Genomic DNA, 12,695 nt, shown 5'->3' on the forward strand with positions numbered 1-12,695 from the left:
AATCAAATAACAATTACTGCATCTATGGTGTTTCCAGTTTCAATATTAGTCTTGCTCAAATAATTATCATTTTGCGACAATGGTACTTCCTCGTTTCGATTATTGAAAAGCTTAACATCTTTTGGTTGCAAATGTGACTTATCATAATTGACAAATAGTTCTGAGCTTTTGAAAAGATCTAGAACCTTGCACCTCAAATGACTAATAGTTGATCCAAACTCTGGTTCCTGGTTCATTTCAAAATCTTCCGGGCTAAACTCGAAATAGTACTTGACAAACTTTTTCATTTCAAAGATTTCGTTACTAATTTCGTTTAACCTTTTCCAGTATATGAAATTGTGATAGTACTTTTGTTTCAAATCGTAGTAATCTACTAGCGCATGCTCTTTTTTCTTTTGAACCAAGTTCAATCTTACATTGAGGTGAGCACAATGAATAGGAACCTCAGTGAAAATGTCCTTTGCATGATAATCCCATAAATGCAAATATATCCCACTCCAGTATATCACTTCATAGCTCAATAACCCAAGAAAAATAAACACTAAAATCTCAGTAATAAACTTGGAGGTGGGTGTTATTAAGAGGTTGGAAGTAAATGAATTGGACTCTAATTGAGTAGTTAGGTATTTGTCGAATATATAGAGTAATTCAATTGCCTTAGTCATTACTTAGGACCAACAACAAAATAATAAGAACAATTAAAAAAAAAAAAAAACCAACAGCAACAGCAACAGCAACGGCAAAAACAAACAAGAGCGGTAACACTGGAACTGCCCGTAATGAATCCAAGGAATGAAAAATGGTCAGTAAGTGTAGTGTCGTAAGAAACAGTTACTCTTTCCAAGAGGTGGACCTTGTTTTTTAAAGGGTTTAGCCGATGCTTTGAAAAATTGAAAAAAATAAAATGTCCAGTGTCGCAAAAAAAAAAGTCCGTGTCGGAAAAAAGATTTTTGGACTTTCTGCGACAATTTGTATTTGCGACACAGACGCAGAAAAAGTCCGTGTCGGAAAAAAGATTTCAAGATTTTCTGCGACACTGACGCAAAAAAAAGTCCGTGTCGGAAAAAAGATTTTCTGCAACAATTTGTATGTCGACACTGAGCTTGCGACACTGGCGAAAGATGATGAAGACAAATTTTCCAAAGAGATCATTATAGAAGCAAACGAAGAGGTATAAAGTAAAACACATACAAGTAGTTGTTTGTGGGTTTTATACTATAAGTATTGGCTTCCAAAGAGCTAGTATTGCGACGAGAAGGTATTTTGAAGAGTCTGTAGGTTTTAAGAGGCTAGTAAAAAGGGTAGACGTTTTTTTTTTTTTTTTTCAAGTGATGGATAATCGTAAAGCCTTTCAAACACATCAGGAGATTGTAAATAAGTCATTTGGTGAACGACAACGGTCAACTTCACTTACATCAAAGTTGAAGGATCTCTTTACAAAGAGGAACTGGAAATCAAATGATGGTTCTGTATCTGTCTCGAACCGGCAAGACCCAGCGTTACTGTCAAACGAAGAAAAAACTAATTTCATATCCACGGAAAGACCTTCTTCCTATGCGTGGCAGTTCCAGCTGAGTAGTGGTGGTCCGCTGCAGCAATGTTTCAAGATTCCTGGTTCTTTCTCCTCAAACCAACCTTTAAAGTACCCAGAAACTCAACAAACAAAATCACAAATTGCCGAAAGTGCTCAAATGAAGGAAAAGGAAAAACACGAGAAGGAGAAGGAGAAGGAGAAGGAGAAGGAGAGGGAAAAGGAGGAGGATGACATGGCCAGGAATCCAAATGAGATATTATCGAATTTCTTCAAAAACAAAGGTGAGTCGCAACTTACCGATATTGAATATGAAGGAGTTATGTCTTTGATGTCCAAATCTAGATTGGGTACACCTTACAAGAGAACAAATATAGAACTAGGCGCTACAGAGCCAGAGAACGGTATAAAGCGAAGACACTTGAATGAGGATTTTTCTCTTTCCCTCTTGAAGAATGATACATCAGTAATTGGGTCAACGCCCTATAGACAACAGATCATTCGAATGAATGGCAATTCTACATCAAATACTCCAAGTTACAGGTCAACTTATAAAACCATATACGACGATACATTTGATAGATCATACCAACATCTACATAATAGTACAATCAGTCACGTACCGAGAAGAGTCTCACTGCGGACCCGAAGACCGGCTCCTTATAGAAGCAGAATAAGAGGCTCCCTAATGCAGAAGACGTCGAATTTAAATGACAGAGCAGCTGATACTTCTAGTAGACCACCAACCATGACATTCAACGAATCAATAACATTGCCAAAGAGTTCTGAAAAAAGGGAAAAACCTTTGAGTGAGACGGCAAGGGCATTGTTGACAATATTAGATGGAGACGATGCATCACAAAACTTGGAAAAGAAAGTGGCGACAGAGGAGAAGGAGGAGGAGGAGCAGGGTGAAAATAGAGAGAAAAAAGTGCGAAATTCAGAGAAATTGAAGCTTTTTGAAAATCCATATGCATCTAAAGGCAGAAAGAGGAAAGAGTACCGCGATATTTCTCCTGTGAACGCAAAAACTATAGAGAGAACCAAGGCATATTCTAAAATTGAAAAGTTGCCAGTGCTGTCAAGGGGGATATTTAATGATGGCGAGCAAGCAGCAGAGGTGGAAAACTCTGGTTCTGCGGTAAAAAAGTTTAAGTTTGCAAGTAATACATCTGGTGACGACAAACTTGCTTCAAACAAGAAAGAAAAAGAGGATGAACCAAGAAACGGAATAGAATCAAAATTATTTACCCCTTCTTCCCCCTCTTCTTCTTTTTTTCCATCAACCGAGTTTAACCCAAATAAAAACGGGGGAGATAATTTTCAATTTGGGGTTTCATTTAGGTCTAACGGTGTAGCAAATACACCAAAATCATTGTTTGCCAATAGCGAGAAAACAGTTAATGGTGGGTTTGTCCACAAGAAGGAGGAAACATCAGTAGGAAACAAAAAATCTTTTGCATCAAATTCCGATGCCCAAAAGTCGGCAACTTTTAAGTTTGGAGACAACACTGCTGGTATATCACCTAGTATGGTATTTCCATTTGGAAGTAATGCAAACAATCCACTACCACCGCCACCTAGCACTAGCACTAGCACAGCATTTTCATTTGGAGACAGGTCTGATAGTAGTAAGCCTCCTACTAAGGGATTTGTGTTTGGTAACAATACTGAAAGTAAAAAGCCTAGTACGACATTTGCATTCGGAGACAAGACTTCCAGTAAACCGCCAAGTGCAGTTTTTTCTTTTGGAAATTCTACAGGTAAGCCACCTAGTACAGCATTACCTATTGAGGACAGCAATGAAAGTAAAAGGGTTAGTATGGAAAAGTCCACCGGGGATACTGCTAGTAAGCCTCCCGCTATCACATTCTCGTTTGGAAACAAGTCAGAAGACAAACCTCTCACTTCATCATTTTCGTTTGGAAACAAGGCAGAAGAGAAACCTCCCACTTCATCATTTTCGTTTGGAAACAAGTCAGAAGACAAACCTCCCACTTCATCATTTTCGTTTGGAAACAAGGCAGAAGAGAAACCTCCCACTTCATCATTTTCGTTTGGAAACAAGTCAGAAGACAAACCTTCTACCCCAGCATTCTCGTTTGGAAACAAGTCAGAAGACAAACCTTCTACCCCAGCATTTTCGTTTGGAAACAAGTCAGATGAAAAACCTCACACTTCAGCAATCTCGTTTGGAAATCAAACTGAAAACAAGCCTTCAGCTCTAGAGTTTCCTTCCGGAGACAAAGATGCTGGAACAAGACCTGCTACGGCTTTTGCTGTTAAAGACATTACCGAAAACAAAGCTCCTAGTGTGTCATTTTCTTTTGGAAACAATAATGAAAATAAGACTTCCACCACGCCCTTTTCTTTTGGGAAGAAGAATGAAAGCACACCTCCAACTACGGCATTTTCATTTGTTGGTAGTACTGAAAACAAACCTTCCACTACGTCATTTATGTTTGATAACAAGACCGAAAACAAGCCTGCTACTGGGGCATTTTCTTTTGGTAACAGTAAGGTTGCAGCGGCAGATCCGGAACCCAAATCAAATTCAACTGAATCGAGCAACAACGTTCCATTTTCGATTGAAACAAAATCAAACGCTGATTCTTCAAAGCCATTCTCCTTTTTGGGGCAACCATCAGAAACTTTACCCGCGAATGAAAAGGAAAACTCCACAGTGTCAAAAGTGGAACCACCTAAAAGTCAATTTCCACTAGAGGACCCCAATTGCGAGTTTGTTTTGCCTCAACCGAAAGCTATTGAAGCTGAAATAGATAGGGCAGAAGTTGATAAATATAAACCATTATTTCCTTTCTAGTAACGGGTGAAAAGGGGGAAAAAGGGATGGCATGTTTATGTACATTTTTAATAATATATTATTGTGACAGATATCATTTGTTGTGAGGGGGGATTTTTTGTAGTTTGGATCTGCGTTTACTGTGCTTCTCTATATCCTACAAGTTGATATTGATATTGTAATGGTAGTGGTAGTGGTAGTGGTAGTGGTAGTATACGGTTTTGGCTATAATGCTACCATGTGACTCTAAAGTAATCAAGTGATTGATTGAATCCAGAAACAGAGAAATTTCCTTACTTTAAGAGAAGGCCAGTTTAGTAATTCACCTCCAGACTCTTTTTATGTCAGCTTCAAACTTCCTAGATTCTCCTCTTCAGTTTGTGAAAACACCTCGAATAATTATCCAATACTGTACCAAATGTAAATGGACCAATCGTGCGTTTTGGTATGCGCAAGAATTATTCCAAACATTTACTGATCCATTGGATATTGCCGAGATTGCACTACAACCACGAGTTGACATTCCTGGGACTTTTCAAATCTTGATACAAGTAAAAGAGAAGATTGCCCTTGTATATAGAAGGAAATTTAAAAAAGTAACGAATCGAAATAGTCAAGATAATTGTGAAGATGAATATGATGGATTTCCCGATGCAAAATTTTTGAAATCTTTGGTTCATAAGAAATTGGAAATCTTGAGAAAAGAGCAAAGTGGAGAGGATGGTGGTGAAGTAGAAGGAGGACCTAAGATAGGTGATCATTTATTGGGCGAAGGTAGTTTCTTGAATGAGGGAGACAAGGGCGCCAAAGGCGACTATGCCGATAAAGAAAAGACTGTTGATCCTGGTGATTTTCAGGATTGTAAAGAATGTAGATTACAAGAGGTGTAAAGCGACACTATCGAGCAGAGCGAGATAGTGGAGTAGCACTGACTGGCTTGATAATAGGGTACTTGCTGTACAATTCCGACACTATCGAGCAGAGCGAGATAGTAGAATAGCACTGACTGGCTTGATAATAGGGTACTTGCTGTACAATTCCGACACTATCGAGCAGAGCGAGATAGTAGAGTAGCACTGACTGGCTTGATAATAGGGTACTTGCTGTACAATTCCTGGATTGTTGCATTTAAGTGACTTTCTATTTAGGCCTTTCTTTAATCCTTTTAACTCTATGTCCTTTTTTTATCAACCTATCGACACTATCGAGCAGAACGAGATGGTGGAGCAACACCTAGTAGCTTGTGATGACACTATTTCGCTCTGCTCAATAGTAGAGAAACACCTAGTAGCTTGTGATGACACTATCTCGCTCTAAAGACTAGTTGAATAGTGGAGGTCCTTTCTATGGTTAATGTGACCACGTGATACATTGAACCAAAGTAGATCACGTGACAAAAATGTTTATATGAAGTGAGTATAAATTGCAACTCCCTCTCTGCTTGATAGTGTTGGTGTAGTCAGTGTAGTCAGTACTATTCCACTTTCTCACTCTCCTCAATAGTGTCATAATAAGCTACTGGGTGTCAAGAGTTAGTTAACACTCTGCTCAATGGTGTTTAGAATTAGTGTGCTCCCCATCTCGCTTTGCTCGATAGTGTCGTGACATGTTTCTCCACTATCGAGCAGAGCGAGATGGTGGAGCAGAGTAATCCTCAACTATCTCGCTCTGCTCGATATTGTCGTGACAAGCTACTAGGTGTTTCTCCACTATCTCGCTCTGCTCGATAGTTGAGAGTTACTCTGCTCGATAGTGTCGTCGTCATTATGAATATCTGTAAACACATGGTAGCGCTCCACCAACGATATCAACGATATACGATGAACAATTTTTTTTTTCAAGAAGCTTGTAAGTGATAAATTCATTCTTCTTTTTCAAGTTAAAGGGGAGCCAATGTCTAAGGAGCTCAATTCGGTTTTGCTTATAGGGGGTGCTGGGTTTTTAGGACTTCATTTAATTCAACAATTTTATACGCATTGTCCAGGTATAAAAATTACTGTATTTGATATACGTCCAATACCACTGAAATTATCGAAATTTTTCACTTTTGATGCTAAAGAAATTTCATTTTTTGAAGGGGACTTGACCAGTACTGAGGATGTAGGTCGAGCTATTAAAGAATCTCAATGCGATGTAATTGTTCATTCAGCTTCACCCATGCATGGATTATCGCAGGCCATATACGAGAAGGTAAATGTAGAAGGGACACGTAATTTGTTACAAGTTGCAAAGAATACAGGAATTGGTGCATTTGTGTATACTTCTTCCGCAGGTGTCATATTCAACGGACAAGATGTGATCAATGCCGATGAGAGTTGGCCCTATCCCGAAGTTCATATGGATGGGTATAATGAAACCAAAGCTATTGCAGAAACCGCAGTGATGAAAGCGAATGATCCTGAAAATGGGTTCAGAACAATATGTTTGAGACCAGCGGGGATATTTGGTCCTGGAGATCGGCAATTGGTCCCTGGATTGAAGGCAAGCGCCGAATTGGGACAATCCAAGTATCAATTGGGCGATAATAATAACTTGTTCGATTGGACTTATGTTGGCAATGTTGCCGATGCTCATGTTTTAGCAGCAAAGAAATTATTGAATCAAGACACCAGGGACAAAGTAAGCGGAGAAACGTTTTTCATTACCAATGATTCACCTACATATTTTTGGACATTGGCAAGAACAGTATGGAAAAACGACGGGTACATTGATAAATATTATATAAAATTGAGTCGACCTGTAGCTATATGTTTAGGTTATATTTCAGAATTTGTTTCCAAGCTTTTAAGGAAAGAACCAGGTATCACTCCGTTTAGGGTTAAAGTTGTTTGTGCGGTAAGATACCATAATATCAGCAAAGCTAAGAGATTATTAGATTATGAGCCAAAAGTGGATTTAGAAACGGGAATCATTAATACCTTAGACTGGATGAATGAGAAATTATAGAGTCAACTCCATATTCATTAAGGAAAAATAAAGTTAAAAAGCATTTCAATGTTGTAGATAGATTAAAAACAAAAAAAAAAGAAAAAGAAAAGCTAATAGGTAAAAATGACAATGTATGCTCCAAGTACGAGCTTCAACCAAAATTCCAAGCCAAAGCCGTTTATTGAGTATGACATATTTGCAAGCTCAGTAAAGTTTGCAAAAGAATTATTTGAGTAATTTTTAGCCGGGCCATTGACTAAATGAATAGTTTTAGCGAAAGAATTTTCTTCTTGTTCTTGTTGCTGCTGCTGCTGCTGCTGTTGTTGTTGTTGTTGTTCATCATTAATATTTGACTCTTCCTCGTTGAGCAATAATTTAATCTTTTTATTTTTAAATGGTCTTTCAGCTAACGAATCTCCATTGTAGATTTTGCTTTGCAAAGACGCATCGATATTGGAGTCGTTTAGTCTTGGATCATCATTCTCGTGAGACTTTATTATGCTTCTTCTAGGAGGTTCAGGATCTTCTTTTTTAAATGGTATAGCACAAGCATTTACATTACTCATTGCAGCACAGTCCAGTAATAGGACGGTTAGAAAATTTGTATTTGGGTTCCCGGGACACAAATGGTAACATTCTTGGTCGATGCTCTGCAAAGCACAGCACTCACAAGCCAAGTCGTTGGGTTTACATTCATCCAACTTTGATAAAACATCATTACAACAAGAAGATAATTTGACTAGATCATTTGAGTTGCATTTGGATGTTTTACGTGGATTTGGATTTAGGTAAGTGCCGTACTCCGAAAGTCTATTTAATGACGAGGCAATGCACGAGACAACGAGTACGCCAAGAACAACAATTGTGCTTTTACCTAAGATCATCTTTGAATGAATCTTTTGATATGTTTGTGGAAAAAAATTAAGGTGTAGAGAAAAAAAGTCCCTTTAGAAGCCTTGATTACTTTTGACTGGGAAGATTTTGATATCTACAATTAGAGAACACAATATCAATATCATCCAAAAACTAGTGGCATTTAGTAGCATTGTCAGACAAGGGGAGCAATCAAACCCGTGTATATATATTAATATACGTATGGTTTGTCAAAGTAACCCGCACAGAAATTTCGTATGGTATGCCGAAATTTTTCAGTATTGAAAATTGTTTAGTATTGAAAATTGATTAGTATTACAAATTTCATATTGAAACAAAGATAATGAAAAATAAGCTTTACAATGGAAAGTTAGACTGTAGCTTTTCGTTGTAACAAGTCAGTTGATCTAGCCATGCAACTGTAACCTATATCAATATATAACCTCAAACATAATAGCAAACAGGTTTTCAAGGACTCGATAAAATTGCTTGTTAAACTTTTCCATCTCTTTAATCTCAGATTCGTGCTAGCTTGAAGACCCTATCATTACTAAATTTTCAAGCCTAAAAATAACAATGTGTGTGACTAAAACCCGTAGCCCATCGAGTCATCTTTCACGTCAACAAACACGCGTTGTGTCTGCATTTGTTTGTTTTGTTTTGTACCAGAGATAGCCTTGGGACTCTTTTAAAATTTTCTTGGGTGCAAAATTTAACTTAATTGGCACAAAAGGAGAAGAAGAAGAGAAAAATAAAAGAAAAGATCACAAGGTTGAGACGGTAACCAATAGCTCTTGAGCATTTTCTGGTGGTTATTTTGGTAAAAATTGATGAACAAATACAGATTTAGTGTTTTATCAGGGAAAGAGAATGGAAATTGAAGTACCCATGCAATACGTAATGTCTTGGTCTGGTATTGATATACGAATTAGCACAAAATATGGTCCCAATGTGACACGATAAGAAAAAAGCAAAAAAACAAAAAAAAAAAAAAAAGAAAAGAAGGCTCAGCCACATACAGACAAACTAATTTTTCAAATCCGTATGTTTTTAGGTTTAAAAATGAGTAGGCTATACCTAGTTAGAAATAACCTGTAGTAGTGGGGCCCTACATATCTTACTTCTTTCAACTGTAATTATACGCATCGCCTAATTTTTTATGTAAGTAAATGTCGGTTAGGTGATAAACCACCTGGCAATTAATTAAGTATGGTTTATTTTTTTCCAGTACATAAGAAAAAAATAAGAAACAAAACACAAATTGTTCATTTTCTTAGCCGATAAAATTTTATTCAGCCATAATATGAAAGTGAAACGAGACATCTATATCTATCTATCTATCTATATATATATAGTAAAAAGAGTTTGTAGTGGGTATGTGGGAGGAGGCAGTAAGAGAAGGATAAATTGTATATAAGTTGATTGGAAAGCAACTGTTTTTTTATTAATTTGTCTGTAAACTGTGATATTAATTAGTTGTGCAACCGTTTTTTTTTTCGTTGCCTCGTTTTCGCAGCCATTTTCATAGCATAACAATTAAACCGTATCCACGTCAAGCTACAAGCTACAAATTAAACCGTGTCCACGTCAAGCTACAAGCAAAAACCCGTGTATCCAAACCCCGAGGCACCTATTCAGTTTGATTTAGCAACAGCAGTTTTTTTTTTCCAATTTTCCCAATAGCGGTCCTTTTGATCTTTTAAAAATATGAAGTTTTCCTATACAATCCCACTATCCTTATTCCTTGTAAGCTCAGTTACTGCAAAGTTTGAAGATACTACCCCGCCAATTGAGATCGTGGGTAATAAGTTCTTTTACTCCAATAATGGCTCACAGTTTCTTATGCGCGGTATTGCTTATCAAGAGGACTCTTCACAGCTTTCAAATAGCCAAGACATTTATAAAGACCCGTTAGCAGATGTCGAGTCTTGTAAGAGAGATGTTGTGCATTTAAAAGCTTTAAACACCAATACTATTCGTGTTTATGCGGTTGACCCCACATTGGATCACGACGAGTGTATGCAATTATTGAGTGAAGCAGGTATTTATGTTGTTGCTGATTTGTCACAGCCTCAGAACTCAATAAATAGAAACGAACCTGCTTGGGATATTGCTCATCATGATAGATACATTTCTGTTATTGACAAATTTAGCCAATACTCTAACGTTTTGGGTTTTTTTGCTGGTAATGAAGTCACTAACAACCGTTCAAATACCGATGCTTCTCCATTTGTTAAAGCCGCAGTTCGAGATATGAAGAAGTATATTGCCGATTCTGATGGAATGAGAAAAATCCCAGTTGGATATAGTTCAAATGATGATGAAGATACACGAGTTGCAATTGCAGATTATTTTGCTTGTGGATCTGTTGAAGAAAGAGCCGACTTTTTTGGTATTAATATGTATGAATGGTGTGGAAACTCAACATATGAGTTGAGCGGGTATAAAGATCGAACTGAGGAATACTCAAATTTGCCAATTCCAATTTTCTTTTCCGAGTATGGTTGTAATGTTGAAAGACCAAGATTGTTTACTGAAGTGCAGGCTTTGTATAGTCCTATTATGTCCGACATCTGGTCTGGTGGTATCGTTTACATGTATTTCGAAGAAGAAAATGACTATGGGTTAGTTTCAGTCAATGGAAATAGTCTTTCCATTTTGGATGATTACAAGTATTACAGTTCAGAGATCAATAACATTAGTCCAAGTTATGCTCGCGCTTCGGATCAGGATACTGCGACTTCGACCATAACATGTCCAAATTCTGATAAATCAACATGGCAAGCGTCTCCTAATTTACCGCCAACACCAGATAGCGAATACTGTGATTGTGTTGCTAGATCTTTTGGTTGTGTTGTTCAAGATAACGTTGACGAAGAGGATTATGGAACATTGTACGGTGATGTTTGCGGTAGAATCGATTGCTCAGATATAGGAGCCGATGGTGTTAAGGGTACTTATGGTGATTATTCGTTTTGCTCGGCAAAGGATAAATTATCATACGTGTTGAATTTATATTATATTGACCAAGGTCAAAACAGTTTTGCTTGTGACTTTGGTGGCAAGGCTTCAGTAAATAGAAATGCAGAAGCTTCTTCAACATGTGGGCTTGGATCAACTAGAAGAGCTTCAAGTGCAAGCGCAGGGGACTCCACCTCCACATCTACATCATCGGGTTCTCGTTCAAACAGTGCACGGGTCAATGCTGAAACAATGTCAAACATGAAGTTGATGTCCTTGGTTGTGTTTGTTACTGCATTGGTAGGAGGTGCTACAATTGTATTCTAATGTAGATATGATAATACATAGATAGATTTTGTTTTGAGATAGCAGTAAAAGAGAAGATTACATTGAGATTAGTTATCAATTGTAGAGCAGAGCAGAGCGAGATAGTGTTGTGTAGAGTAGAGATGTGTAGAATAGAGTGTTTGTCCTTATTTCCACTACTACTGCCTTTTGTTTATTTTTTTGAAATTCTTATTTTGTTATCATGAAAATCTCGTTTAGGGCTTTTGGATCCATCACCGAGGCTCTTTTTTGTTTAATCCATTTCGATCTTGCCGATAGCCTAGATGCTATAGGAGTCGGTGTTGACTCTGTTGATGTTGACTCTAGATCAGGTTCAGAATTGGACTCTAGTAGCTTTATTTTTGTATCAATGTTGATCCTCTTTTCTTTCCTCTCCTTCTCCTTCTTTTCTTTCTTTTCTTTCTTCTCCTTCTTTTCCTTCTTTTCTTTCTTCTCCTTCTTCTCCTTCTTCTCCTTCTTTTCCTTCTTCTCTTTCTTTCCTTTCTTCTCCTTCTTCTCCTTCTTCTCCTTCTCCTTTACTTCACCACTATTGAGCTTTCTCCTTTTCTTCTCCTTTTCTTCTCCAATTATACCATCACACTGTTTCCTTTTCCTTTTCCTTTCCCGCTCCTCTTCCTTCTCGGTACTCCCATACGATACCAATTTCTTATTTACACTATCCCATGTACTCAGCAACACTTCCCCCTTTACGAATCGCATCCCCCATTTCCCATTAATGATCTCATCTTTCCTCTTCAAATCCATCATCTTATTTATCTTTTCTTCCTTTCCATTTAACCTACCCAAAATCCTCTGAAACGCATCTAATCCGCTACACTCATCCAAATCCTTATCCTTGTCACTCTTTTTCAATTTCGCTCCTAACCCTGCATTATCACTCTTTATACTAATTTTCAAATGTGTCGTTATTGCATGGGGGACTAAACCGAGCCCAGATCCTGGCTTCCAGCCCATTTTTTCAAGATACCGATGTCCAAATTGTTCATTGTTATTAGACCAGTTTGTATTCCTCGGATCAAACCCGAATCTCTGCTTAACTTTTGTCCCAGCAAGTCCCATCTCAATGCTACCCTTTGCTACTTTTCCAAGATTGAAATCCAATTCCAAATGCGATGCAATGAGATGCGATGAGATGAGATTGAATTTTTCATAAAGTTATTTTTTCCCTTAATCACGTGCGGCACTATCGACCAGCGACACTATCGAGCGAAGCGAGATAGTGGAGCAGTGCTTACTAACAACACAATTGAG

At 37.7% G+C, this 12,695-nt stretch overlaps 7 protein-coding genes across 7 annotated transcripts; 4 read left to right on the forward strand and 3 right to left on the reverse strand. All coding sequences in view use genetic code 12, as the record gives it.

The window, feature by feature from the left end:
- Positions 1–2: 2 nt before the first annotated feature.
- Positions 3–665, reverse strand: KGF56_000533 (uncharacterized protein; the record flags this gene model as incomplete). Its single annotated transcript, XM_049326455.1, has 1 exon — positions 3–665. One exon carries the CDS (start codon positions 663–665, stop codon positions 3–5), a length of 663 nt encoding a protein of 220 aa, XP_049182432.1.
- Positions 666–1,331: 666 nt separating this feature from the next.
- On the forward strand, positions 1,332–4,355 carry NUP60 (FG-nucleoporin; the record flags this gene model as incomplete). The annotated part of the gene is made up of 1 exon (XM_049326456.1): positions 1,332–4,355. The coding sequence occupies one exon, from the start codon at positions 1,332–1,334 to the stop codon at positions 4,353–4,355; it is 3,024 nt and encodes a 1,007-aa protein (XP_049182433.1).
- Positions 4,356–4,675: 320 nt separating this feature from the next.
- On the forward strand, positions 4,676–5,224 carry KGF56_000535 (uncharacterized protein; the record flags this gene model as incomplete). The annotated part of the gene is made up of 1 exon (XM_049326457.1): positions 4,676–5,224. One exon carries the CDS (start codon positions 4,676–4,678, stop codon positions 5,222–5,224), a length of 549 nt encoding a protein of 182 aa, XP_049182434.1.
- A 1,003-nt stretch (positions 5,225–6,227) lies between these two features.
- Positions 6,228–7,280, forward strand: ERG26 (sterol-4-alpha-carboxylate 3-dehydrogenase (decarboxylating); the record flags this gene model as incomplete). Its single annotated transcript, XM_049326458.1, has 1 exon — positions 6,228–7,280. One exon carries the CDS (start codon positions 6,228–6,230, stop codon positions 7,278–7,280), a length of 1,053 nt encoding a protein of 350 aa, XP_049182435.1.
- Positions 7,281–7,372: 92 nt separating this feature from the next.
- Positions 7,373–8,146, reverse strand: PGA43 (Pga43p; the record flags this gene model as incomplete). The annotated part of the gene is made up of 1 exon (XM_049326459.1): positions 7,373–8,146. The coding sequence occupies one exon, from the start codon at positions 8,144–8,146 to the stop codon at positions 7,373–7,375; it is 774 nt and encodes a 257-aa protein (XP_049182436.1).
- Positions 8,147–9,842: 1,696 nt separating this feature from the next.
- PHR1 (Phr1p) lies at positions 9,843–11,423 on the forward strand (the record flags this gene model as incomplete). Its single annotated transcript, XM_049326460.1, has 1 exon — positions 9,843–11,423. One exon carries the CDS (start codon positions 9,843–9,845, stop codon positions 11,421–11,423), a length of 1,581 nt encoding a protein of 526 aa, XP_049182437.1.
- A 189-nt stretch (positions 11,424–11,612) lies between these two features.
- KGF56_000539 (telomerase inhibitor) lies at positions 11,613–12,503 on the reverse strand (the record flags this gene model as incomplete). The annotated part of the gene is made up of 1 exon (XM_049326461.1): positions 11,613–12,503. The coding sequence occupies one exon, from the start codon at positions 12,501–12,503 to the stop codon at positions 11,613–11,615; it is 891 nt and encodes a 296-aa protein (XP_049182438.1).
- Between the last annotated feature and the right edge of the window lie 192 nt (positions 12,504–12,695).

Source organism: Candida oxycetoniae (assembly GCF_023343755.2).
Source record: "Candida oxycetoniae strain CBS 10844 chromosome Unknown scaffold7, whole genome shotgun sequence".
NCBI classification, from domain to species: domain Eukaryota; kingdom Fungi; phylum Ascomycota; class Pichiomycetes; order Serinales; family Debaryomycetaceae; genus Lodderomyces; species Lodderomyces oxycetoniae.